Source organism: Narcine bancroftii, chromosome 3 (genome assembly GCF_036971445.1).
Source record: "Narcine bancroftii isolate sNarBan1 chromosome 3, sNarBan1.hap1, whole genome shotgun sequence".
Classification (NCBI taxonomy): domain Eukaryota; kingdom Metazoa; phylum Chordata; class Chondrichthyes; order Torpediniformes; family Narcinidae; genus Narcine; species Narcine bancroftii.
The window spans coordinates 187280288-187306362 of record NC_091471.1 but is presented as its reverse complement, the minus strand read 5'-3'; the positions used below and the strand labels follow the sequence as shown (position 1 = coordinate 187306362).

Here is a 26075-nt window from a genome sequence, read left to right as displayed (position 1 = left end):
AGGAAGCAGAAATTCGTCGATGAAAGAAAAGTACAAAGACAGCACTGTGATCCCTCATTCCCTATTAAAGTGAATCAGCCTGGATCTTAAACAGGAAAGACTGAAGCAGACCAAAAAAATTACCACTACAATCTTTCCAGGTTTGGATAATAAATGCTGGAGTTTCCAGTGATGCCATAGTCAAAGAAACAATTAAAGGCAATTGGGAATACAGGATTCCTGCACTGTCTTTTGCCTGAATTATGAGATCAATTAGGGTTATTGAGCCTGACCTCATTACAATGGGTCCAATGTAGTGAAAATAGCCAACCAAGATCAGAATATAACAATCGGGGAAGTGAAGCCCAGGATTGGGATCATAAACAAGAGAAATGGTGTTTAACAAACACATCGTTTCAGAAGGAAGCAGTCCAGTTATTCATTATTTCAATTTATAAATAATATCTAAACAGACATGCAAAGAATTACAGGGTCTTAAGGCCAGGATTTCACAGCAGTGTTGTTACTTGAATAATATGCAATGGAAAATAATGGTAATATTTTTTCAAGGATAAAAATTAGCTGAATGAAACAGCAGATAATTGTTCAGGAAGTGTCGGGCTTGGGGAGAGGGAAGGACAAAGTGGAATCAGAACCAACACAGCAAGTGTAAAATGCACTGATATTTTGTTCAAAAGGTAGACCAAAAAAAACTATAAATGGAGAAGACTAGCAGATAAAAATTACATTTGTGTGAAATTAAGAACGAAAACAGCCTGCCATGTGCACAATATCAATGACATAGAATCAGCTAAAGCATCTGCTGAAAGTAGACTCAGCAGTCGGAGTCAGAGAATCCAAAAGAATTTTGATGATTACCAATTCAGTGAAGATATCAAACTAAACAAATTGTTTGTTGATCAGAATGAAACCTAAATCCTTCATAAAATTGAAAGGATGCTGAATATTCACTCTGCAAAAGAGAAATGTAGCTTATGTACTCCACAGGTTGCCTCATTATGGAAAAGAATGGTGAAATCAGGGTATTGCAATAAACTTTATAATTAACAAAATAACAAAAGATTATTTCCAATTGTCTACAAATGATTAGAAACATATTGGTGTCATGTTCAATGCTGAGTTAACAGTGATTTATGTTCGCTACCTAAAAATTGTCAGCAGGTAGCTTTCTTGATGCAATTTCCACCCCAACCCCCCAAGTAATTGACCAGATCTCCACTGAGTAGATGAAAAAGAATGATTGCATCCAGCATAATGTAGGCCGTGGAAATTTTATATTGCTGACACATTCTCACAGCTCATGTAACAAAAGCTGATGCCACGTTCAAGCTTTGAACAAAGGGCAGAGTGATTATGGCACATCTGAATCACAGTATGCAAACAACACACAGGTTGTATAATCCTTTGAAAGCTTTTAATTAAAATCTTGGGGGAATAAAATCAGAAATAAGCGTGTGTACAAATGGAAAATTAACTGATATGAATGTTTCAAATGGATTAGTCATATTTAATGAGAAGTCCAATCAAGAATTTGATGGTATGATAATCAATGCATTGTATTTAAGCATCTGCCACACAATCTGTGCTGAATTAAAATCAAGCATGTGAGAGGTAAAACAACATCTCCTGAGATGCTACACTTTTTTTGCATCATAAAATATCAATAGATTATACTACAGAGAATCTACTTTGCTGACAGACTAGTATTACCAGAACTGTTAGTATTTTCTTTAAATCATAGGATTGGAGTTTCTTGATGCATGACTTACAACGACAAACATTTAGGAATATGCACTGATAAAGGTAGCAAAATCATGGTCCTATCATTTAAAATGATATCCAGGCTATCTGCACAAAACTGGCCAAAACATCATTCTCCACCTGAAATGCATTCTACTTTGGCCTGTGCTCTTTAGTTGAAGACTACAGTGCAACAATCAAAATAAAACATATTGTACCTGTGTGGCGGCACACATCCTCATGGCGAACTGGCCCCAATTGTATCACTACGTGGTGGGCCATCCATGGGGAAATGGTGTCGTCAGAGGTTTCTCTCTGACTCCAGCATCCCTTCCAGCACCCACCCTGGGCAGCGATTATGACGTCACAATGCACCAGGTGACTGAGCTCATGCTGCCCTTAAAAGGGCGCGCTGAATTTGAATAAAAACTGTCGTTAACGACCCTCATCGTGGTGGCTGTGTTTCTTCCACTGCTCACACCCCTACAGTGGTGACGCCGACGAGCCCAGACGTTCTTCTGGACTCAAAACGCCATGGATTTAGCAGAGGTTAACGCTGTCTCCATCAAGCTTTCCCCCTTTTGGACCCACCGACCAGGAATGTGGTTCAGGCAGGTGGAAGCACAATTTCAACTCCACAACATTTCCTCAGATGAGTGCTCTGGACCAAGATACATCAGCGAGGGTGGACGATATCATCCACCACCGCTGGCTACGGGCAAGTACACACCCTCAAAGACCTGTTGCTTGGAACTTTTGGGCTAACTCCCCAGCAACAGGTTTCCAGGCTCCTTCACTTAGACCGTTGGCGCTGATGGACGAAATGCTGGCCCTGGCGGAAGACCACAAGCCTTGTTTTCTCTTCTGCCAGATATTCCTGGAACAGATGCCGGAGGACATCCAGCTGCTCCTCACAGATGAAGACTTCTTGAACCTGAGGTGAGCAGCAGCCCAAGCGGATATCCTCTGGCACACGAAGAGGAAGAATGAGGCACCCCTCAAAAAAGGTGGCACAACCAGGAGCCAGCCGACCGCAAGCCGCTCCCAAGACCAAGCCAGAGGAGGGTCAGTTGACCTGTTGTTTCTATCACCAGCGCTGGGGAGAGCAAGCCCATAAGTACCGTCAGCCCTGCAGGTTTCAGGGAAACGACCAGGCCAGCTGTTGTTGATGGCTGCAATGGCTGGCCACACAAACAGCCCCCTTCATGTGACGGACAGATCCACTGGCTGCCAATTCCTGGTGGACATGGGCTGAGCTCAGCGTCCTTCCCCCCACAGCATTAGAGACTCGCACACGATCTCAATGTCCAACCATGCGGGCAGCCAACGGCTCCACCATCAGAACCTATGGCACCCGCAGGGCACAGATCCAGATTGGGAAGGAAAAGTTCCACTGGAGGTTCATCCTAGCCTCTGTGGGCACCGTGCTTTTAGGTGCTGACTTTCTCAGAGCTCACGGCCAACTGGTTGACATGAAGGGCAAAAGACTGATCAATGCCTGAATGTTACACTCAACCCGACTAGACACAGCAGAAGCTCGCAGGTCTAAAATCACCACCATAGCTGCCGCCAGGGATGAGTTCAACGAGATCCTCCACAAGTTCCCCACCATCTTAGAGCCACAGTTCAATGCCATCCTGCCCCAACATGGGGTCTTCCACCACATCACCACACACAGGGCCCCTTGCTGCACACTAGGCCCAGATGGCTGCCACCCGAGAAGCTCCAGCAGGCAAAGGAGGAGTTCTTCAGGCTCCAGGAACTGGGAATCGTCCGGCACTCGGACAGTGCCTGGGCATCGCCGCTCCGTATGGTCCCAAAATCGTCCGGGGCTGGAGACTGTGCGGGGACTACCATCGGTTGAACGACGCAACCACCCCCAACAGGTATCCGGTACCCCCCATACAGGACTTCTCCGCCAACCTCCACGGTGCACAGGTCTTCTCCAAAGTGGACCTCGTGCGAGGATACCATCAGATCCCGGCGCATCCAGATAACATGGGTAAGATGGCCATTCTCATCTCTTTCAGCCTCTTCGAGTTCCTGCGTATGCCCTTCGGTCTAAAGAACGCAGCCCAAACGTTCCAGTGCCTCATGGACGTGGTTTGAAAAGACCTGAACTTTGTGTTCATTTACCTGGACAATATTCTTATTGCCAGTCACAACCACAACAAACACAAAACCCACCTCCGCACACTCTTTGCCCGGCTGGCGGACTTCAGCCTCACGGTCAACACGGCCAAATGCCAGTTCAGCAAAAAGTCCCTCCAGTTCCTGGGGCACACCATTTCAGTGGCTCTGGCAATGCCGGGGCCGGAGAATGTAGCAGCTGTTCAACAATTCTCAAACCCCCCACCCTGAAAGGCCTCCAAGAGTTCGCGTGAACTTTTACCATTGTTTTATCCCCGGAGCCGCGCGCACCATGCATCCATTTTTCGCACTCATGGCCACCAAAGAAAATACTTCACTGTGGTCAGAGGAGGCAGACAGGACTTTCATCACGACAAAGGAGGCTCTAGCCAGCGCCACGCTGCTGGTACACCCGCGGCCGGAGGCACACACAGTGCTCTCTGTGGACGCCTCAGCTATGCCAATGGGGGGGGTTCTGGAACAGTGACTCGATGGACAATGGCGCCCACTGGCCTTTTTCAGCAAGCAGCTGCACCTGCCGGAGATCAAATATAGCACTTTCAACCGGGAGCTCCTGGCGCTGTATTTGGCCATCCGCCATTTCCGCTATTTCCTCGAGGGCAGGCCGTTCACAGCCTTCACGGATCACAAGCCCCTCATTCAAGCACTGGCGATGGCCAAGGATCCGTGGTCTGCCAGACAGCAGTGCTACCTCTCCTACGTGTCTGAGTTCATGACTGACATCCGACACAGGGCCGGCAAGGACAATGTAGTGGCGGATACACTCTCCCGTCCAGCCATCAACACTCTTGCACCTGGCCTGGATTATGAGCAACTGGCTCAGGCACAGAGGAATGATGCAGAGACGCAGGTCTTGTGGACCACCATCTCAGGCCTCAAACTCAAGGATGTCTGGGTGCCCGGCAGCCCGGACTCATTGCTCTGCGATGTCTCAACAGGTATGGCGAGCTGGTGGTCCCGCCACACTGAAGGGCGAAGATCTTCAGTCTGATCCACGACCTCGCTCACCCAGGGGTAAAGACAACACTGCGGATGGTCGTGGAGCGGTTTGTGTGGCAAGGGCTGAAGAAGGAGGTGGCAGAATTGGCCAGGAACTGTACCAGGTGCCAGAACTCTAAGGTCCAGCAACATACACGAGCCCCCATCCAGAACTTCGACCCAGCGGTTCACAGATTCCAACACATCCACGTTGATGTCGTTGGGCCCCTGCCAATTTCCAAGGAGGCTCGTTACCTCCTCACGTTGGTGGATCAGGCCACTAGGTGGCCGGAGGCCGTCCCGCTTAAGGAGGCCTTCGAGGAGACATGCGCCAGGACTCTGGTCAGCCAATGGATCGCCTGTTTCGGAGTCCTGGCACACATCACTAGCGACAGAGGGGCGCAGTTCACGTCTGCCCTGTGGACTCAGATGGTGAAGCTCCTGGGGGTCAAGCTCCACCACACCACAGTCCAACGGGTTGGTGGAGAGGTTCCACAGGATCCTGAAGGTATTGCTTATGGCCAGGCTCTCTGCACCAGACTGGCAGACGAACTACCCTGGGTCCTCCTCGGGATTAGTACGGCACCCAAGTAGGAACTGCAGGCTTCAGCAACAGAGATGGTGTATGGCGCACCGCTTTCCCTGCCGAGTGAGTTTTTCGGCCCAGACCCTGACACCACAGCCACTGACAAAAACCTGCTGGCGGACCTATGCAGGCGACTGGCCTCCCTAGCTCCCCCACCCCCGGCACACCACAGCACCCAGCCATTTCATCTCCCCAAAAAGCTCAACTTGGCCCAGTTCATTTTCATGCGGAGGGGACCACAAGGTGCACCGCTACAGCAACTGTACGAGGAGCCATACAAAGTCTTGCACCAGTCCAGTGGAACCTTTACCCTGGACGTTGAGGGGAGAGAGAAACCTTTTACAGTGGACCGCCTGAAGGTGGCCCATCTGGACTTATCACAGCTGGTGCAGAAGGCCACCCCCAAGTGCCGGGGCCGGCCGCCAAAGTGACAGGACGTGTAGCCGGTTCTGGGGGGGGCAGTGTTGTGTGGCAGCACACATCCTCATGGTGAACCGGCCCTGCTAGTATCGCCACGTGGCGGGGCAGCCATGGGGAAGTGGCGTCATCAGAGGTTTCTCTCTGACTCCAGCATCCCTTCCAGTGCACACCCTGGGCAGCGATTATGATGTCACAATGCACCAGGTGACTGAGCTCATGCTGCCCTTATAGGGGCATGCTGAATTTGAATAAAAACAGTCGTTAACGACCCTCAACATGGTGGCTCTGTTTCTTCCACTGCTCACACAGCCACACCAGCAACAATCCATACAAAGATATTTTTTTCAAAAATTGATATGAAGAAAATCACAAAGAGCTGGTGAGCTTCCTTCTTGTAGATTTTTATCAGGAATATAAATTATTTAATGTTTTGTTACTACAGTAAAACCCCTGGTATCCAGCACCTATGGGGATTAGTAGACGCCAGATAAGTATATATTTTCCTGTTGCTTGAGACCTACTCTTACAATGCCTAATTAATGCACATGAAATGGACAAAAATACTGCAATGTACTTACACTGAACAAACTTGACTTACATGAAGATATAAACCTTAAAGCATTTTACTTTATTTTTAGTCACAATTTTTGAAAAAATTTAACAGTCACTGCATCTGCAGGTTCCTCCCCCTCCACGGAGCCACCCAAAAATGATCAATAACATTATAGATAATTAACCCCTCCTCCCCCAAGTTTACAATTAAAACCTCTGATTGGGGCAACTCTTCATAAGCATGGATACGGGGACACTTTAAGACAGTCACCCCAATGGAGACCATCAAGAGATCAGTGGAGATGGAGAAGAATGTGGTTTTGCAAAAGGACTGATATCAGGGCCCCTGGTGAGATTACTTACCTGGTAGTTGGGGTGGTTGAGATAGGCTTGGAAATACTTCTGGGCACCTGCTATTCCATTGCTAGACTGTAAATATTGAACCTCTCCCTGTGTATCTGATTAAATTTGTGAACAGTTTTGAAAAAAGGTGAGTGGCATCAACCAGCTCTTCATCCTGGGTAATACCATTGGTGTTTCACACAACTTTATTCAAACAACTGCTACAAGCAAAGCACAACCAAGACACTCCACTGGCTGAATATTTGTTCCCATCTTCACCAAAGGTTTATATGTAACTTCAGAGAACATTTTCTTTTACAATTTTAAACATGTATATTTTTACCTATTATTTATTTTATTTTATTTGTATTTTTTCCTCAATTATTTTGCCATTTGCTTGAAGCTGCCAGTTGCTTGAATTCCAGATACCGGGGTTTGACTGCAATTAAATAATGTACATTTTTAAAAGGCCATATTTCTATTTTTTAATTTTTGAATATTTTATTTTTGATTTTCAAAGACTCATATAGATTCAGTCAACAACACACTTTCTTAGAACACTTATGTATAACATTCTGAGTCTGTTTTTCCCCTCCCTACTCCCTCTCCCCCCTCCCCCCATGTCCCAATAAAATGGAGAATAAAGATATATAAATTATACAAATACACAAAACACAAAACCAGGTGAGGTCAATGTCCCTTGCAAAAAACAGAATTAAAACTGAGAAAACCCCAGGTACTTAAATAAAATGGGGTAAGGATAAAAATGAGGGCATGTCTGCGCTACATCCCGCTTCTTTGATCCCAATCGTTTCCCTACTGGGACGGGTTACTTCATTTCCTTTATTCCAAAAGGGTGGAATTATAACTGTGTACCTATGAGTTTCAAATAGGGTTGACCCACCCTAACGAATGTGTCATATTTCTTCCTCAAAATGTACGCGACTTTCTCCAGGGGAATACAACTCTGCATTTCCGTATTCCATCATGTAATATTTAGTTGGGAGTCGGACTTCCACATGACCGTTATACACTTCCTGGCTACTAACAAGGCAATCTTTACAAACTGACATCTGGACAGTTTAAAACACACATCCATAATGTTCTCAAGAAGGTACAATTCTGGATCCTGTGGAAAATCCACTTCTGTAATTTTTTTCAGAATGTCCCCCAAGTCCTCCCAGAAACATGGAAACATAGAAGATAGGAGCAGGAGTAGGTCATTCAGCCCTTCAAGCCTGCTCCACCATTCAATGAGATCATGGCTGATTTAAAGTTCAGTACCCCGCCCCCGCCTTCTCTCCGTAATCCCTAATTCCCTTATACTGAAGAAATATATCTCATTCCCTCTTAAATATATTCAATGAACCTGCCTCAACTGCCCTCTGTGGCAATGAATTCCACAGATTCACCACCCTCTGGATAAAGAAATTCCTCCTCATCTCGGTCCTAAATGGTTTGCCTATTATCCTCGAACCATGGCCCCGGGTTCTGGACTCCCCCATCATTGGAAACAGCACTTCCACATCCATTCTGTCCAGCCCTGCCAGAATTTTATATGTCTCTATGAGATCCCCTCTCAATCTTCTGAACTCCAGTGAGCACAATCCCAAATTGCACAATCTTTCCTCATAAGTCATTCCTGCCATTCCAGGTATCAGACTGGTGAATTGCCTTTGCACTCCCTCCATTGCAAGAACATCCTTCCTCAGATAAGGCGACCAAAACTGCACACAATACTCCAGGTGTGGTCTCACCAAGGCTCTGAACAGCTGCAGTAAGGTATCCTTATTCCTATACACAAACCCTCTTGATGTGAAGGCCAACATACCATTTGCCTTTTTAACCACCTGCTGTATCTGCATGCTCGCCTTCTGCGACTGGTGCACAAGAACCCCTAGGTCTCTCTGCACTTCCCCATCTCCCAATCTATTGCCATTTAAATAGTAATCTGCCCTCCGGTTTGTATTACCAAAGTGGATAACCTCACATTTATCCACATTGTAGTGCATTTGCCATGTATCTGCCCAGTCCCCCAATTTATCCAAATCACACTGGAGCTTCCTGACCCCCTCTTCAGTGCACACAATCCCTCCTAGCTTAGTGTCGTCTGCAAATTTGGAGATATTACATCCAATCCCCTCATCTAGATCATTAATGTAAATTGTTAACAGCTAGGGTCCCAGTACAGATCCCTGTGGCACCCCACTGGTCACCGCCTGCAACTCAGAAAACAAGCCATTTATCCCAACTCTCTGTTTTCTATCTGCCAGCCAGTTCTCAATACACATCAATACTTTGCCCCCAATCCCATGAGCCTTGATTTTGCATGCCAGTCGTTTATGTGGGACCTTATCGAAGGCCTTTTGGAAGTCCAGGTACACCATATCCACTGGCTCTCCCCCATCTATTTTACCTGTCACCATCTCAAAGAATTCCAATAGATTTGTCAAGCACGATTTACCTTTTGTAAATCCATGTTGACTCTGTCTGATCCCTTCTCTGCTAGTCATATGCTCCGCTATTACATCCTTAATAATGGATTCCATCTTTTTGCCCACTACTGATGTAAGGTTCACCGGCCTATAATTCCTCGCTTTTTCTCTACCCCCCACTTTTTAAATAGTGGGGTAACATTAGCTACCCTCCAATCCATGGGTACTGATCCTGAGTCTATCGAGTTCTGGAAAATAATTCTTAAAGCATCTGCTATCTGAATGGCCACTTCCTTAAGTACCCTAGGATGTAGATTATCAGGCCCTTGGGATTTATCTGCCTTCAATCCCTTCAATTTCCCCAAGACCATGTCCTTAGAGATACTGATTTCTTTCAGCTCCTCCTTTGCATTAGTCTCTATGTTTCCCAAAATCCTTGGGAGGTTATTTGTATCCTCTCTTGTGAAAACAGAACTAAAATAAGAATTTAATTGGCCTGCCATTTCCTTATTCCCCATTATATATTCCCCTGATTCTGACTGCAAGGGACCTACTCTAAATTTCACCAATCTTTTCCTCTTGACATATCTTTTGCAGTTGTTTTTTATGTTTGCCGCAAGCTTACTTTCGTAATTTATTTTTGCTCTCTTGATTAATCCCTTTGTCCTCCTTTGGTGCATCTTGAACTGCTCCCAGTCTTCGGTTGTGGTACTTTTTTTGGCCAATTGATATGCTCTCTCTTTGGACCTAATGCTGTCTCTAATTTCCCTTGTTATCCACGGTTGAGTCACCTTTTTTGGTTTATTTTTATGCCAAACTGGTATAAACGATTTCTGCAATTCTTCCATTAGATCTGTGAATGCTTTCCATTGTCTATCCATCGTCAACCCCCCCATAAACACCACCCAATCAATCTTACTCAACTCCCGTTTCATACCATCATAATTCCCTTTATTTAAATTCAGGACCTTAGTCTCGGTTTTAATTTCTTCACTCTCCACGTCGAGTGAGAATTCAATCCCACCTTTGTACACAGCCAGTTCCAATCTCCATACCACACCTCAAGCACATTTCCAAGATTTCTGATTTGGATTAATGTAATTTTTGTGGTGTGAGGTACAGTTGATGCAGGAAATTGTATTGCACCAACCAGTACCTGGCATTAATAATAGCTGTCATGCTGTCCCAACACAGGTCTGACCAGCACTGTTCATGGATTGTTGTCCCCAAGTCCAACTCCCACCTTTCCCTCAACCTGAAAAAATACACAGATGGTGTAGAAACTCAGCAGGTCAAACAGTGGTTTTATGTAGCAAAGGCAAAGATACATCACCAACGTTTCGGGCTTGAACCTTGATGAAGGGCTCCAGCCTGAAACATTGGTGATGTATCTTCACCTTTGCAGTATAAAGGCACTGTTTGACCTGCTGAGTTTCTCCACCATCTGTGTGAGTTTTTTTACTTAACCACAGTGTCAACAGAATCCTGTATTTTACCTTTCTCTCAACCTGTGTAAGCCTGGCTTTGGGGCCTCACTTTGGAATATAAACTACATTATAGAGATAAACTTAAGCACATTCCCCCTTCGAATTAGAATCTACATGTCACTACACACGGGCAGGGTCATAGATGGTCCAAATATGACCTTTTAAAAAGATCTTAGTTGCTGATAGCAGAAGAACGTTCTATTAGACAAATCATATTTATTCCTCAGCTGCTTGAATGATACAAGTTGCCCTCGCTTGTAACAATCCTCGATACACCTGATCCCTTTCTGGAACCAGGTGTCCAGAGTCATGGGTATTAAGTTCTGGGTCAAGGGCATTTTGGGAAATATCCCCATCTTTAATTCAATACATTTATTTAATCTTTGCCATGTCTCAATTACATGTTTTAGTATGCGGTTATCCATTTGCTTTGAGATTAATTTAGTCTCTCATTTATATATAAACTCTCCTGTTATCTTTTCACCTACTGCATGTAGTCCAATTTGTGCCCAGGAGGGAGGGCCTCCTTCCTCAAAGAATGAGACGATAAACCTCTCCTCGGCCACCCAATAATATTTTTTGAAATTTGGTCATTTTAAATCCCGGAATTTGTAATCTCAAATCAACTTTTCCATGGAGATTCTAGCCACTCTACCATTCCATAGGAACTTTCTGACACATCCGCTCACCATCTTAAAGAAGCCCTGGGGCAGCGGAATTGGTAATGACTGAAATAGATATTGTAGCCTTGGCATCACCTTCATTTTGACACAATTAACTCTGCCCACCAAAGTTATGAGTTCTCCAACTACCAAGATCCTCCTCAATCTTCCAGAGCAAAGGGAGATAATTGAGTTTGTATAAGTTGAGTAAATCCTTGTCAGCTTTAATATCTTCTTGCGGCCATTTGAATGGACTTCCCTGTTGGTATTATCTATAATCCCTCTTCATCAGAGGCATGATCTCACTCTTGTCCAGATTTAACTTATACCCCAAGACCTTCCCATAATCCTCCAGTGTCGCCTTCAGCCTGGCCAACGAACTCCCACCCTGGGTCCATCAAATATACTAACACATCATCAGCGAGTAGGTTGATCTTTTGTTCCACCTGGCCCCTTTTATGTCTGGATCCTGATGAATGGCTTCCACCAGTGGCTCAATGACCAGCATGAACAGTGCTGGGAACAATGGACAGTCCTGTCTACTGGACCTACTCAATGGAAACACTGGAGATATCTGCCCATTTGAAATAACTTTAGCTTATAGTAGTGTCCTAACCAATTAATAAATGTTTGGGCCAAACCAAATTTTTCCAGTACCTTTAACAGAAAGTCCCACTCCAATCTGTTGAAGGGCTTCTCCACATCCAGAGGTATGCCCATTCCCAGATCCACCCAGGACTGTGCCAGATATACTATATTAAGTAATCTAGCTATGTTGTTTGTTGATTGCCTCTTTTCTACGAATCCAGCTTGATCTGGATTTGTTAATTTCAACAAATATACCATCAACTTCTTGGCTAATGCTTTTGCTAAGATGTTAAAATCTCCATTTAATAGTGAGATGGGCCTATAAGAGGAGGGGTTCAATGAGTCCCTGCCTTTTCTTGTGATCATCGTGTTGAGAAAGACCCCGGGAGCGTATGTGTTTCTGCCGCATGATCCATCATCTTCATAAGAACTCTTTCCTCAGGGAAACCATCCTTCCCTGGTGATTTATTAGCCTGCAGAGAGTCCAAGGTTTTTTCAATCTCATCACTAGGGAAGGGGGCTTTTAGCCCTTCTTGATCTTCCTGATCCAAATATGGTAGTTCCAATGTAAGCAGGAAATCATCTATTTTAATGGGATTCCCTCTACCCACCCCCAACTCTGATTTATATAGCTCTTTATAGAACTTTCTAAACGTTTCATTTATTTCCTTTGGTTTATGTGAAATCTTGACTTCCCTCGTTTGAATCGCACTGATTGTTCTTGAAACTTCTTTCGCCCTCACCTGCCAGGACAGGACTTTATGTGCCCTCTCCCCCAACTCATAATACTGTTGCCTAGATCTTAAGATCAATTTCTCAGTCTTGTACATTTGCAGTGTATTATATTTGAGCTTTTTATTCATTAAGTTCCTGTATTTTTCTTCTGAACCCACTCTTTGATAGTCTTTTTCCAATTGGGCTATTTCATGTTCCAAATTATTGATTTCCTTCATGTGGCCCTTTTTGACACCTTTGGTATATCAATTAACTGGCCCCTTAAATAAGCCTTCAATGTGTCCCGTTAGGAAATTATCATAAGTAGAGGGACAGTTCATCTCACCGAACAATTCTATCTGACCCTAACAAAGCTAAAAAAAATTCCAGTTTTCCCAACAGCAACTACACCTCCTGAGAAGACTAAAGTGGGCAAGGCTACAGCCACATTATGTCAGCCTTCTACAGGAACTCTACCGAGACTGTCCTGGCCAGTTGCATCACAGTGTGGTACAGTTAATACAGAGAGATGGATTGATGGTCAATCCACAAGAACATAAGAGGGGCAGAGAGGATCACTGCCCCATTGACGTGCTTTAATGAGATTGCTCTCTGAAGAGGGTGCACAAAATCCCCCACTGGTAATCAAAGACCATGCTCCTGATCCTCTGAGGGAGCACAGTCCACCCACTGAAGATCATTAGTACTCACACTCCTTCTGATCCATGACCATCACTCCCAATCCCAGTGCTCTCTCAAGCTCCACCTGCAGGGCCCTGACTTATTTCTGCCGTCTTTCCATTGACAAATCATGTGAAGGGAAGCCCTTTGATTCTATTGAGTACTGGACTTCATGCATTAGCTAGTTTATCAGTGTCAACACTTTCTGTAAATCACCTACGGACCCATGGCACTGTGACTAGTTAACAGGGCTTCTCAGCTCGTGTTGGAATTCCAATAAACTAAAACTTCTCCAGGAGAGAAGAGGTGCCACTTTTACATCTTAACATGCGAACAGTTTTTATTTCACTTTCCAAGCAAGTTACTTTGTTTTATGGCTTAACTTTGCATTAAAACATTTTGTTGCTTGAAGTGCAAGTCTTAAAATCACTTTGCATTCTTAAAATGACTGTAAAGGACATCCAGAAACATGGTGCACAGCAAGATAATGGATTTCCTTATTAACAGATCTCTTTCTCCAATAACCAACAAACAAGTGGATAATTTCATTAAGATGTTAAGTCAAAAAAAAATCAAGCTGGAGTGCGAGAAAGGCAGGTCTACGTTGAGAGAAGCAGAAGAAAGGAAATCTAAAATAAAAAAGAGATCAAACGCAAAATTTACTCCAACCAGGGATGGGATGATGAAGGATCATTGGCCTGAAAAGGGGTGGCACGGTTAGTGTAGCAGTTAACGCAACGCTGCTACAACACTAGCAACCTAGATTTGAATCCGGTGCTGTCCAGAAGGAGTTTGTACATTCTCCCCATGACTTGCATGGGTTTTCACTGAGTGTTCTGGTTTCCTCCTCCCCTCCAAAAGATGCACGGGGTTTGTAAGTTAATTGGTGTGTTTGAACTACAAGGGCACATGGGCTGGAAGGGCTTGTTACCATTCTGTATCTCTGGATTAATATTCAATTCAGTGTTTCTCTTATCACTGAATGCTGATTGATCTGCCAGCATTCTGTGTTGTTACTCATGTATTAAACCGTGGTTTAGCCCCTAAGGCTAGAGCTGGATGAGGTTCCCACCCTGGATGAGACATATAAGGCAATCGAACAACTGAAAAGTGGCAAAGCAGCAGGTATGGATGGAATCCCCCCAGAAGTCTGGAAAGCTGGCGGCAAAACTCTGCATGCCAAACTGCATGAGTTTTTCAAGCTTTGTTGGGACCAAGGTAAACTGCCTCAGGATCTTCGTGATGCCACCATCATCACCCTGTACAAAAACAAAGGCGAGAAATCAGACTGCTCAAACTACAGTGGAATCACGTTGCTCTCCATTGCAGGCAAAATCTTCGCTAGGATTCTACTAAATAGAATAATACCTAGTGTCGCCGAGAATATTCTCCCAGAATCACAGTGCGGCTTTCGCGCAAACAGAGGAACCACTGACATGGTCTTTGCCCTCAGACAGCTCCAAGAAAAGTGCAGAGAACAAAACAAAGGACTCTACATCACCTTTGTTGACCTCACCAAAGCCTTCGACACCGTGAGCAGGAAAGGGCTTTGGCAAATACTAGAGCGCATCGGATGTCCCCCAAAGTTCCTCAACATGATTATCCAACTGCACGAAAACCAACAAGGTCGGGTCAGATACAGCAATGAGCTCTCTGAACCCTTCTCCATTAACAATGGCGTGAAGCAAGGCTGTGTTCTCGCACCAACCCTCTTTTCAATCTTCTTCAGCATGATGCTGAACCAAGCCATGAAAGACCTCAACAATGAAGACGCTGTTTACATCCGGTACCGCACGGATGGCAGTCTCTTCAATCTGAGGCGCCTGCAAGCTCACACCAAGACACAAGAGAAACTTGTCCGTGAACTACTCTTTGCAGATGATGCCGCTTTAGTTGCTCATTCAGAGCCAGCTCTTCAGCGCTTGACGTTCTGCTTTGCGGAAACTGCCAAAATGTTTGGCCTGGAAGTCAGCCTGAAGAAAACTGAGGTCCTCCATCAGCCAGCTCCCCACCATGACTACCAGCCCCCCCACATCTCCATCGGGCACACAAAACTCAAAACGGTCAACCAGTTTACCTATCTCGGCTGCACCATTTCATCAGATGCAAGGATCGACAATGAGATAGACAACAGACTCGCCAAGGCAAATAGCGCCTTTGGAAGACTACACAAAAGAGTCTGGAAAAACAACCAACTGAAAAACCTCACAAAGATAAGCGTATACAGAGCCGTTGTCATACCCACACTCCTGTTCGGCTCCGAATCATGGGTCCTCTACCGGCACCACCTACGGCTCCTAGAACGCTTCCACCAGCGTTGTCTCCGCTCCATCCTCAACATCCATTGGAGCGCTTACACCCCTAACGTCGAAGTACTCGAGATGGCAGAGGTCGACAGCATCGAGTCCACGCTGCTGAAGATCCAGCTGCGCTGGATGGGTCACGTCTCCAGAATGGAGGACCATCGCCTTCCCAAGATCCTGTTATATGGCGAGCTCTCCACTGGCCACCGTGACAGAGGTGCACCAAAGAAAAGGTACAAGGACTGCCTAAAGAAATCTCTTGGTGCCTGCCACATTGACCACCGCCAGTGGGCTGATAACGCCTCAAACCGTGCATCTTGGCGCCTCACAGTTTGGCAGGCAGCAACCTCCTTTGAAGAAGACCGCAGAGCCCACCTCACTGACAAAAGGCAAAGGAGGAAAAACCCAACACCCAACCCCAACCAACCAATTTTCCCTTGCAACCGCTGCAATCGTGTCTGCCTGTCCCGCATCGGACTTGTCAGCCACAAACGAGCCTGCAGCTGACGTGGACTTTTTACCCCCTCCATAAATCTTCGTCCGCGAAGCCAAGCCAAAGAAACCGTGGTAATTTTTACATTCTGTGACTGAAGAGAGGATGATTAGCATTAAAATAAATATTACACCCCTGCAGGAAGATTTAATACAATGATTTAATAATCAAATCTAAAAGGTATTCATTGGAATGAATGGAAACTGGAATGTTTTCCTTCCCCCTCGAAAAGAAAATTATTTGAATATATTAGGTTATGGTCAATGTGCTAACTTTTCCAGGAACAATAAGTAAGGAACATTAGTACAATTTGTTAAGAACAATCCTTCAGTTATAAGAGATGCATCATCTTCAAAGCTAAGAGTAGGTCAATAAAGTTTGCCCTGATTATGTTGAATGTTCATGAAGCACAACCTATTCCCAAATCAAATCCAAATGTTACTTTTCACTGTACAATGGATAACCAAGTTATACGTTAATTAGCTAAAAAGCTATTATCCCATGTTGTTGAGGGAAATCTAAAATGAATAATTATCACCATGCAAACTTAACAGTATGCATGGGCAATTATTCAACATCACAGCTTAGACCAACAACGGTTCAAAGGCATTATGTTCAAGATACCACATACATTGCAGAGATGATAAAAAAAATTATACATTCCCTTGTTTCTAAGGATAGGACCTCTCCTGGTGCCAGCACATTGAAGCAATCAAGAAAAAGTCACAGGAGTTTGAGGGAATTCAGCACATCATCCAATACTCTGTAAAACATCTGCAGGTGTCCTGTGAACAGTATACTGACTGGTTGCATCATAGTCTGGTTTGAACATTGGAACACTCAGGAACACAGAAGGCAGCAGAATGTGATAGTCCAAGCCAAGTTCATCATTGATACCAAAGTCCCATCTATTGCGGATTCTTATAGAAGGTGCTGCTTAAAGTGGGCAGCCAACATCTTAAAAGACCACCATCCTCTCTTCCCTCAGTTACCTTCAGAAAGACAGTACAGAAGCTTGAAGTCCATCACCTCTAGGTTCAAGGATAGCATTTTTCCAACAACTATCACATTTTTGAACATCTGAACCTCTGTTTGCAATTTTGGAACAGGACATTTTTTGTGTTGCTGCAATTGTGGATATTTATTTATCCTTTTATATTTATTATCTTTTTTCACTTGTGGTGCATTGTGTTCATTTAATTTATTCCTGTTGTTTGTTAGTATGTTTTACAGACCTGTGTAGTTGCAGCCAGCAAGAATTTTACTGTCTACGCATGGTATTTATGCACATGATTATACAATTTCATCTCATCTATACCCATACTACACTGGGGTACAAGGAAAACCTTTGGATTAGCAAACAAATCTCAGCTTCTCATTCCCAGCATGTTTCCTTGCATCCTCAAGCTCGCCAAAAACATTCCTATAGACCACATTAATATATAATCACCGTATATTATCTATCACCGTATGCTCACTAACCCACTTTGATCCTTGGTCCAATAACAACTCCATTTTAAAAATCTTTCACCTTCTCTCTTGGCCTCCTATCTCTAGTCTCCTCCACCTTGGCATCATTGTCCACAATTCTGACTTCTTGTACATTTCATTTTAAGCACTGGGCAATTGGTAGCTATGGTTTCACTTGGCTCCATTCTAAACTCCTGAGAATTTCCTCTCCTAATCTCCCTACCTTTCAATCATCACTTCCTTTAAATGCATCATGAAATCTACCTCTCTGACCAAGATAATATCTCCTTCTCCAGATGTCAAAAATTTTGTTTTACTGACAATGCTATTTTTAACTGCCAAGAGCTAAAGATGTGTTAAGCACCAGTGAGCCCTGTAGATATAAAGTATTTATATTAAAGCAGCTGAATAGTCAGCAAGGAACATGGAAAACTCCCATGGAATAATAAGCAATGGTATTGAACACATCAGAAACTCGTGCCATCAGTTTTTTCGTCTGAATGAAACCTTCCTTTGTCTATGAATCTGTAAGCTGTACATCCGCTGAAAAAGTCAAATTCAGTTGTGGTGCCAGTAGCAGTCAAAAGGCTGACCAACACTAATTAATCTCAAACGTGGAAAATTAATATTTCTTTATAAATAAATTTACTAAAGCCACTTCATAAACGGATACACGAATTCAACAAAACTAGAGAAAAGAATAATCCTCAATATTCCCCACCTGGTGATAAAAAATCAACTCTGAATATTTCTGTTTACTGCTGACAATCTAATATCATTCCCCAGGCAACACACAAGAGGTATAGAACTTGAAAAATTAATTGCTTACATGTCACTTCACATGATCCAGATACAGCTAACAGGGCTGTCAGGGGTATGAAACCAATGGATGGCTCAATAATTATTATCAGGAAAAGAGAGTTACACGGAAGAATGTTTAACTGAGGGGAAAACATTTTTTTTAATGCAAAACTAATTTGTTGCCATCTAATTATCTCTTGTTTTAACTGACTTGGGAAAAAATCATTCTGCTTCACTTTACTTGTTCAGTCAGTTCGCCACCTGGTTGCTGCTTAAATTAATAATCTATCCACAACATTTTACTTGCACTCACACCCAATGCCACAAGGTGAGCAAATTCCAGACAGGAAAATTCTCCCAACATGCACCCAATTTTTCTTGTCATACTTGGATTTGCATAACCACTGCTAGGATTATTACACCTGCCAACAAAGGCGATCTTTTCATGTCACACAATTTCTTTAGCCTCGAACCCATCGTGCTACTACTTATGCCAACCAGAACTGTATCTGCTGGTTTGATAAGCTGATTTCCTTTCTTGTGTATAAGAAGGTAAAATACCACAAGTTCATATTTCCAAATATTACGTATTAGTACAGCCACATGAAGTTAGCCATTTTTAAATTTGCTAGCCTTGAACTAAAATTCTGCTGTTCATCGGTTTCCAAGTACTTAATCATGAACCTTTTTAAAGTGCTTTAAACGAGCTTCAAATATTTGTTCCAACTACAATGATAATTAAAAGATTTATAACAAACATGTACATCAAACTACAAGAGAAAGAGAACGTGGAAACAAGCTGTAAACCCAAACAAAAATGGGAACAAGATCTAAACGTAAAGATAAAGAATGAAACATGGGAAAAGCTATGCTCCGGAACTATGAGAAATACAATAAACACGAGGTTACGCGTGATACAATATAATTGGTTACCCAGGCTATACATCACGCCCCTAAAGTTAAATAAATGGGACCCAACAGTATCAGATAGATGTTTTCGCTGTAAAAAGGAAACGGGAACAACAGTACATGCAATTTGGGCATGTGAGAAAGTGGAAAAGTTTTGGGAAGATCTAAATCAGGTATTAAATAAAATCACAAAAAGCAACATACCAAAAAATCCAGAGATCTTTCTTCTAAGTAATATAAGAAGTAAAGAATTAGGCCTCAAATTGGATGAACCACAAAAAAGATTTATTATGATAGCCTTAGCTGTAGCAAAAAAAAATGTATAATGTCAACCTGGAAATCAGAAGATAGCCTGAGAGTACAGCAATGGCACATAGAAATGAATAAATGTATTCCATTGGAAAAAAAAACCATATAATTTAAAAAATAACATCACAGTATTCGAACAAATTTGGGAACCGTACATGGAACACAATAGAGAAGTCCTACCGCGGACCTCCACCGCCTAAAATGACAGAAGGAGAAGAAGGCGAAATGAACTGACCCAGTATGTAAAAGTAGAAGACACAAATTTCTTGTTTATTTTCATTGTGTGATGACATAGTTTAATAGGTTTAATATATCATATATGTTGAACTTTGAGTGGGTGGGGAGGGGGGGGGGTGTGAAGGAGGGAGGGAAGGGAGGGGGGAAAGGGGAGAAAATGACTGTGTATATTCAAGAGGGAAATGTTTGTGTGTACTTTGGTCAGTATGGTTCATAGTGTGAAAAATAAAAAATTTTAATTTAAAAAAAATTTGTTCCAACTGTTTACATAGAATGCTGTCTACAACACAAGATGATTTTACAGATAAAACAACAAAATGTTTAAACAATGACTTTCTTATTAAAACAAAAAATGTATAACTCGCATTCAATCGCAATGATGTCATCAAGTAAACAAACAGGGAGCTTAGCCGATTTTCATTATACTTCTTTAATCAAGCATAATGTATTCAACAGATATAACCAGGAAAGGGAAAGTGATACATCAAGAGTAAAAACACCTATCAGCTGAAATACGAGGCAGAGAACAGAAATAACATCCAGCTAAAGGTGACTCCCCATTTTCTTTTTTTTGCACCAATGAAAATGTATTGCTTCCTGCAGTAGATTCCAATAATGCACAGAAGGTTGAATACCAAATTGCAGGGTCCATGATGATTGACCAGTTTTGAATCTTCCAGAATTTTTTTTAATCGAAGATTCCTAGTACAAAACTAATTTTAAAATCATTTCTAATCAACATCATGTAAATAGGTAAAGTAAACATGAATTTTTCATCAATAATTGAACATCAAATTGCTTGGTCTTGCGTTCAGAGATACAGCTTAATTTTGTTACCATAGAAGGAGCTTGCAAAAAGTCTCCATGATCCAGCGGCATTTTGGACCCACAAAAAAAGTTCACAGAAAACTGTAACAAGATTAATCATTATATTGGTAGCAATTATCTAACATTAATAAGCAAATCACATTGAAATTTTAAATTTAAAAAAGTTGCTTCTTGATCGCAAGATTGTTTCCCCCCCCCCCCCCCCCCCCCACCCCAACCAATCTTGTAACAGTCGGACTCCAATAACTCTCTTAAAATGACCATATTAAGAGAATGGATTTCACTTTTGGTTAGGGGATTGTGATCAGCTTAGCTCTGTAGCCATTTCTCAACAATCATTGTTTATTCTGACAAAGGGTCACTGATCTGAATCATTGATTGTTCTCTTCACATATCCTTTCCAGCATGTTCCTGTCTCTGGTCCTCTTTATGCCATGTTTTGCAACAGTATACAGTACAGTAGCTACAGGATATTCTTCAATCTGTTTATTAGTGCCCTCACCTAAACTCCTTCCTTGAAGTAAACTACTTTCTTTTAAATATCTACTATAATGCACAAGCAGAATATCTCTGTCCACTTTCTAAATAGTTTTTGTGCTGCTTTCCAAATTATATCACTAACTAATTGCTTTCATGCCTTCTGAATGAACTCTTCTATGCTTGGCTTTCCAACACCAGCAAACTTACCCAGGAGGATATTGCTCCTGGCCCTCTTGAAAAGTAATTCCTTAACCATAGAATTCACTATCACTATAGGTCATTTCATATCGAGCATCCGCCTTGAGACCAGCTACAGAGCAGATGGAAAAATGGGAACTTACTTTTCAGACAGCAGCCCTAAAAGGCTGCTCCAGTGTCCCATTCATATCCAGAGGCACCTCGTAATGCCCTCCAGATCCCACTGAGGAGGGGCCGCTGTAGCACCACCCATCATAAGTATGCAGCAGAGCAATGGCTGTCTTCCCTACCCATAATCTCCCAGGCAGCTGAAACTGCTCTACGGTTCCCAGAACAGTTCCAGCTGCATGGGGGATTATAGGAAGGGAAGAAAGCCATTGCTCTCCCACTTTTTGAGCCTGAAGGCTGAAGCGGCCTGGTGTGGCTGTCCTAGCCCGTACCAGCCGGCCCCGATAGCTCCCGCTGCCCCGACGCTCCCCGCTGCCTTGAAGGGAGAAGGGTGAGTGGGGAGATAAGTCACGGGCTGACAGCATCATCAGCCCGCCCCTAAATAGCCGCTTAGCGCTGCTGCCAATTCAGATCGATCGGTGGAGGGCTGCGCTGCAGAGGTTATCCCTCTCAGAGAGGGGTTGGAAAATGTGGCTCGGAGACCGTCTCCGCACATTCAGAAGGGTAGGTGATTATATGTTTTAGCGGAGTTTCTCCACCTTTACATCTCAACTTTTGGGCTCTCTGAAATGGCCTCTTGACTCTCCTGACTTTTCACCTCTTTTTCAGCTGAGCTACAATTCACTCCCCAGGGGAACCTTCTCCCTTAGAGTATTCAGAATTGCACATTAGTTTGCTCTGTTTTGTCTGTCCGATAGCTCGGTGGTTAGAGCATTGGTCTTGTAAACCATGGGTTCCTTCCTTGCTGGAGCCTCATTTCTGGAGGGGCGCTGGACAAAGTGGCGACTCCCTGTCTTCCTTACAGTAGATAAAGTTAAAGAATTTCATGTAAGTTACATTATAAATGTAGTATCATGTGACAATAATGGAGCTGAGGGTGAGTATCTTGAGCTGTGGGTATCTCCTGAAACAACCAGCCTCACTGGTATTTGCTTTTTCTCAAGCAGCTGTTTGTACAGTTTCAACTGATGTCAACGTAGTTATCCAGGAAAGAGGAAGCATTATAGAAGTCGTGTATGACACAAGATTGGATTCCATTAATCTGAGGTGTTTTGCCACAGCTATTTATAAAGATTGATGTCCAAAAAGAGATAAAATACAAAAACAGTTTCTCTTCCCATCTTTGCACAGTTCTCTCGCTCACCAAAATGCTATTTTCTGTGAAAGTGTGGAATTGAATTCTGTGATGCTTAATATGCCTATTAGCACACTGTTCTAAAGCAAAGTTATCTCTTGCTGACAGAAATGACCTGGTAATCATTTCCACAAACAATCTGATTAACTGTGTAACTAGCAAATGAACATTAGAATCAGAATTTATTGTTATGAACATGTCATGAAATTTGTTGTTCTGCAGCATTGCTTCTGAAAATTACATTTAAAAATAAATAAATTAGTGCGATAATAAGAGAAAGTGAGTTAGTGTCTATGGTTCATTACCAATTCAGAAATCTGATTGCATAAGGGAAGCTGTCCTTGTGCCGCTGGGTGTTCATCCTCAGGCTCCTCTACCTCCTTCCCAATCTTGGCAGTGTGAAGAGAGCATAGCCTGGGTGGTGGGGGTCCTTGAAGATTGAGGCTGCTTTCTTAAGACAGTGCCTCTTGATGGAGTGGAGACTAATGCCCAAGATGGCGCTCGTCAAGTTCACAACTCTCTGTAGATTTTTTCTTGTCCTGTAGATTGGCATCTCCATTCCAGTGATGCATCCAGTCAGAAGGCTCTCCATGGTTTGTTTTTTATTTTATGACGTAGCAGCTGCGTAGTGGGCCGAGCAAGTGTTGTGAACCGTCACCGGCATGGCTCTGCGGGCCGCGGAACAAATCAACAAACAGGTGAATACTCACCTAACAGAGCAATACTACGTGCTGGAGAACAGCATGTTATCCTGCTGAGTATCCTGCCAGAAGGTGCAGGATACTCACAAGGATCAATTAAAACCTGCCGGTCCCGTGGATCGGAAGCACTCTAGTAGCAATGTCCCGCCTTATCCTGTGGAGTCCGGGACATGCGGGGTATAAAAGAAGATTGTAAAGCCCGAATAAAGTCAGTCTTGAGTTGACTAATTTGGCGTGTGTGTTTATATTACTTTAGTAGCTCTACCATAGTAGCCGCTACAATGATTTGTAACCGCTATGGTAACTTCTTAATGTTAAGGTCAATAACGTTAACTGGAAGGCTCATCTGAATTTTAGAAAGAAATAATACCTAAAACCCATAGAGTTTCCACTCTCCAAAATTCAGTGACATGCTAAGTCGATGCAAAATTACATGGAACAGAACTATTATCCACTGTATATGTTGGCCAGATCCTCTTGCACTTGTATTAGCTAAAATTCCAAACCATGTTTTCTAACATTGAAACTTGAGAGAGCCACATTACTTTATGTTCTACAAATTAGGAATGTTTTTTCAGAAAAATAGGAGCCTTATGTTCCAGAGAAATGAGCCAAAATGCATTTTGTTCCCTCCATTACCACACGAACTATAATTCAGCAACTCGTGAAAGGTATATTGTCTCCGTTTTAGGTCCTTGAGAACTCATTTTCACTCTTCTTTGTTTTATGGCAATGACAGTGATAGCGACCAAAGTTTTGAGATCTTTTGTCCAAATTGAGCAAATTCATGCACTTGTTGCACAATTTAGTTTTACATCATGTTATTTTTTTTAATCAGAAATATGTTGTATTGTACCATGGACTTTGGCTTGACCAGCTACACAGAATGGTGCAGCAGGTGATCATTTAAGAGTCATGTGCATCTAAATCAGAAGCAAGTTGGAAAAATATTTGCTTTAATTTATTTGCTCATTTTGAGTTCTAACATCACACAACTAGTCTATGTTATTTTGTGCTTGATTTCTGACAGCCTCAAATTGCACACTTGCAAGAGGAATGCTTTCCAATTATAAAAATTGAAGCTGGTTGTTGAGCACCAATTATGAAACTCTGGGTGAGAATTCATCACAGAATTCACTGAAGGCCTGGAATATTGCATTCACTTCGGTTTTTCTCATAGCTACTTATCCAGAATACCTTAAGACACTTGCTCATTTTAGTTTGAGAGCCATATTTGATTACCTCTTTTCTCAAGGGTATAATTGATTCCTTAACCAAATTGCAGCTTCCAAAGGACCGATGAATAAATCTAAAGGCAAAAATGGGTCGTTTACGAAGGTGGAATGCAGGTACTCCCTGACTTATGACTATAATTGGGACCGAAGGATCAGTCGTATCTCAAAATGGACTCAAGGTGGAATTTTGCCAGCAGGCGTGGAGTACAGAAGTCTTAAAGCAAACTTTTTAATCAAATTTTGTTTTGATAGATTTGACGATATAAAGCTTCCTGAATTTGTCGATCAACCTTGGTGAATCTTTCCACATTCTGGTCCAGGCTTACCTTGCTAGTTGGCGTCTCAGGATCCTGTGGATCATAGGCTGGGCACGGCCATCTTGATTCTGCATGCGCACAGGAATCAAGATGGCCATGCCCAGCCTATGGACCCCAGGGTGCCGACTAACAAGATAAGTGCACACATTTTGGCTCTTACATGCCCTGTGTCCCTGTGATGCACGGCTGCAGCAGTAAGCAGTCACAAACTCGAGAAAGACTGTACAACAGGTAAAAGTGGTAGCTGTACTGCTAACTCCTGAGTGACTACTCGGGAGGGGCCAGCTCAGGATTATATCCTGGGCAGTTGATTGACAGCCAGTCGGGTGGAGTTAGGTCTATTCAGGTCGGCTGATTGACAGCCGGCCAGGTGTGGTCTGGCCTCCGATGATCTTCCTGCAGGTACAGAGATTACGCCCTGCAATAGGCTAGTAGTGAATCACCACGTTCACCCCCTTCTTTAAAATTGTCCTGAGTGGGGGGGGGGGGGTGGTTTTAGCAACATTTTTAGGTGGTATATGTGTATTTACAGGTTTAGACGGTCCAGCGGCTGGCGGAGTCTCTGTGACTGTCGCGGGGGTGGCCCCTGGTCAAAGGTCAGCGAGGGTGTGCTGGGAGAGCTAGACAGGGTGGCTAGGTCGGGCGCTGGGACGGTTGGCATGGCACTGCGTGGTGGGGTGGTCGGGGCAGCCTGGATTGGCAAGCCTGTGAGGCGTTGGAGGGGCAGGGAAGAAAGGTCGTTCCTTGTGACGTGAGTGAGTAATGAGTGTCCGAGATGGGGGCGAGTGGCAATGCAATGGGCTGACATAGTCCTGGGGCAGTGGAGGCTGCTGTGTAGAGGTAGGTGCTCCCACTGAGGCCAGATCCCTGGTTGAGATGGTGTCCTCCCGGCCGTTGGGGTAGCTGATGTAGGCGTAGTTGTGATTGGTATGAAGGAGGAACACCTGCTTGACCAAGGGGTCAGCCTTGTGGGCCTGTGCGTGTTTACACAGGAGCACTGGTCCCAGAAATGTGAGCCATGCTGGGAGGGAGATTTCAGTCACCGATTTTCTGGAGTATTAAAACAGGCATTCATGGGGGGTGGGGGGGGTGTCTCATTGGTAGCCGTGCACAGGAGTGACCTGATGGAGTGGAGCGCCTCAGGGAGGGCATCCT

General features: G+C 43.6%; 1 protein-coding gene across 2 annotated transcripts in view; it reads right to left on the bottom strand.

Annotated features, from left to right (window-relative positions):
• cpe (carboxypeptidase E) overlaps positions 1-26075 on the bottom strand; it is a 129805-nt gene that overhangs the window by 86973 nt on the left and 16757 nt on the right. Inside the window, exon 1 of one of the 2 annotated variants that reach the window (XM_069926136.1) lies at positions 1959-2065. The exons of the other annotated variant lie outside the window; for it this stretch is intronic. Within the exon in view, the coding sequence (XP_069782237.1) occupies positions 1959-2022 (64 nt within the window). The 5' untranslated portion in view covers positions 2023-2065. Of the gene's footprint in view, positions 1-1958; positions 2066-26075 lie in introns of those variants that run through there. 2 annotated transcript variants of the gene reach the window in all.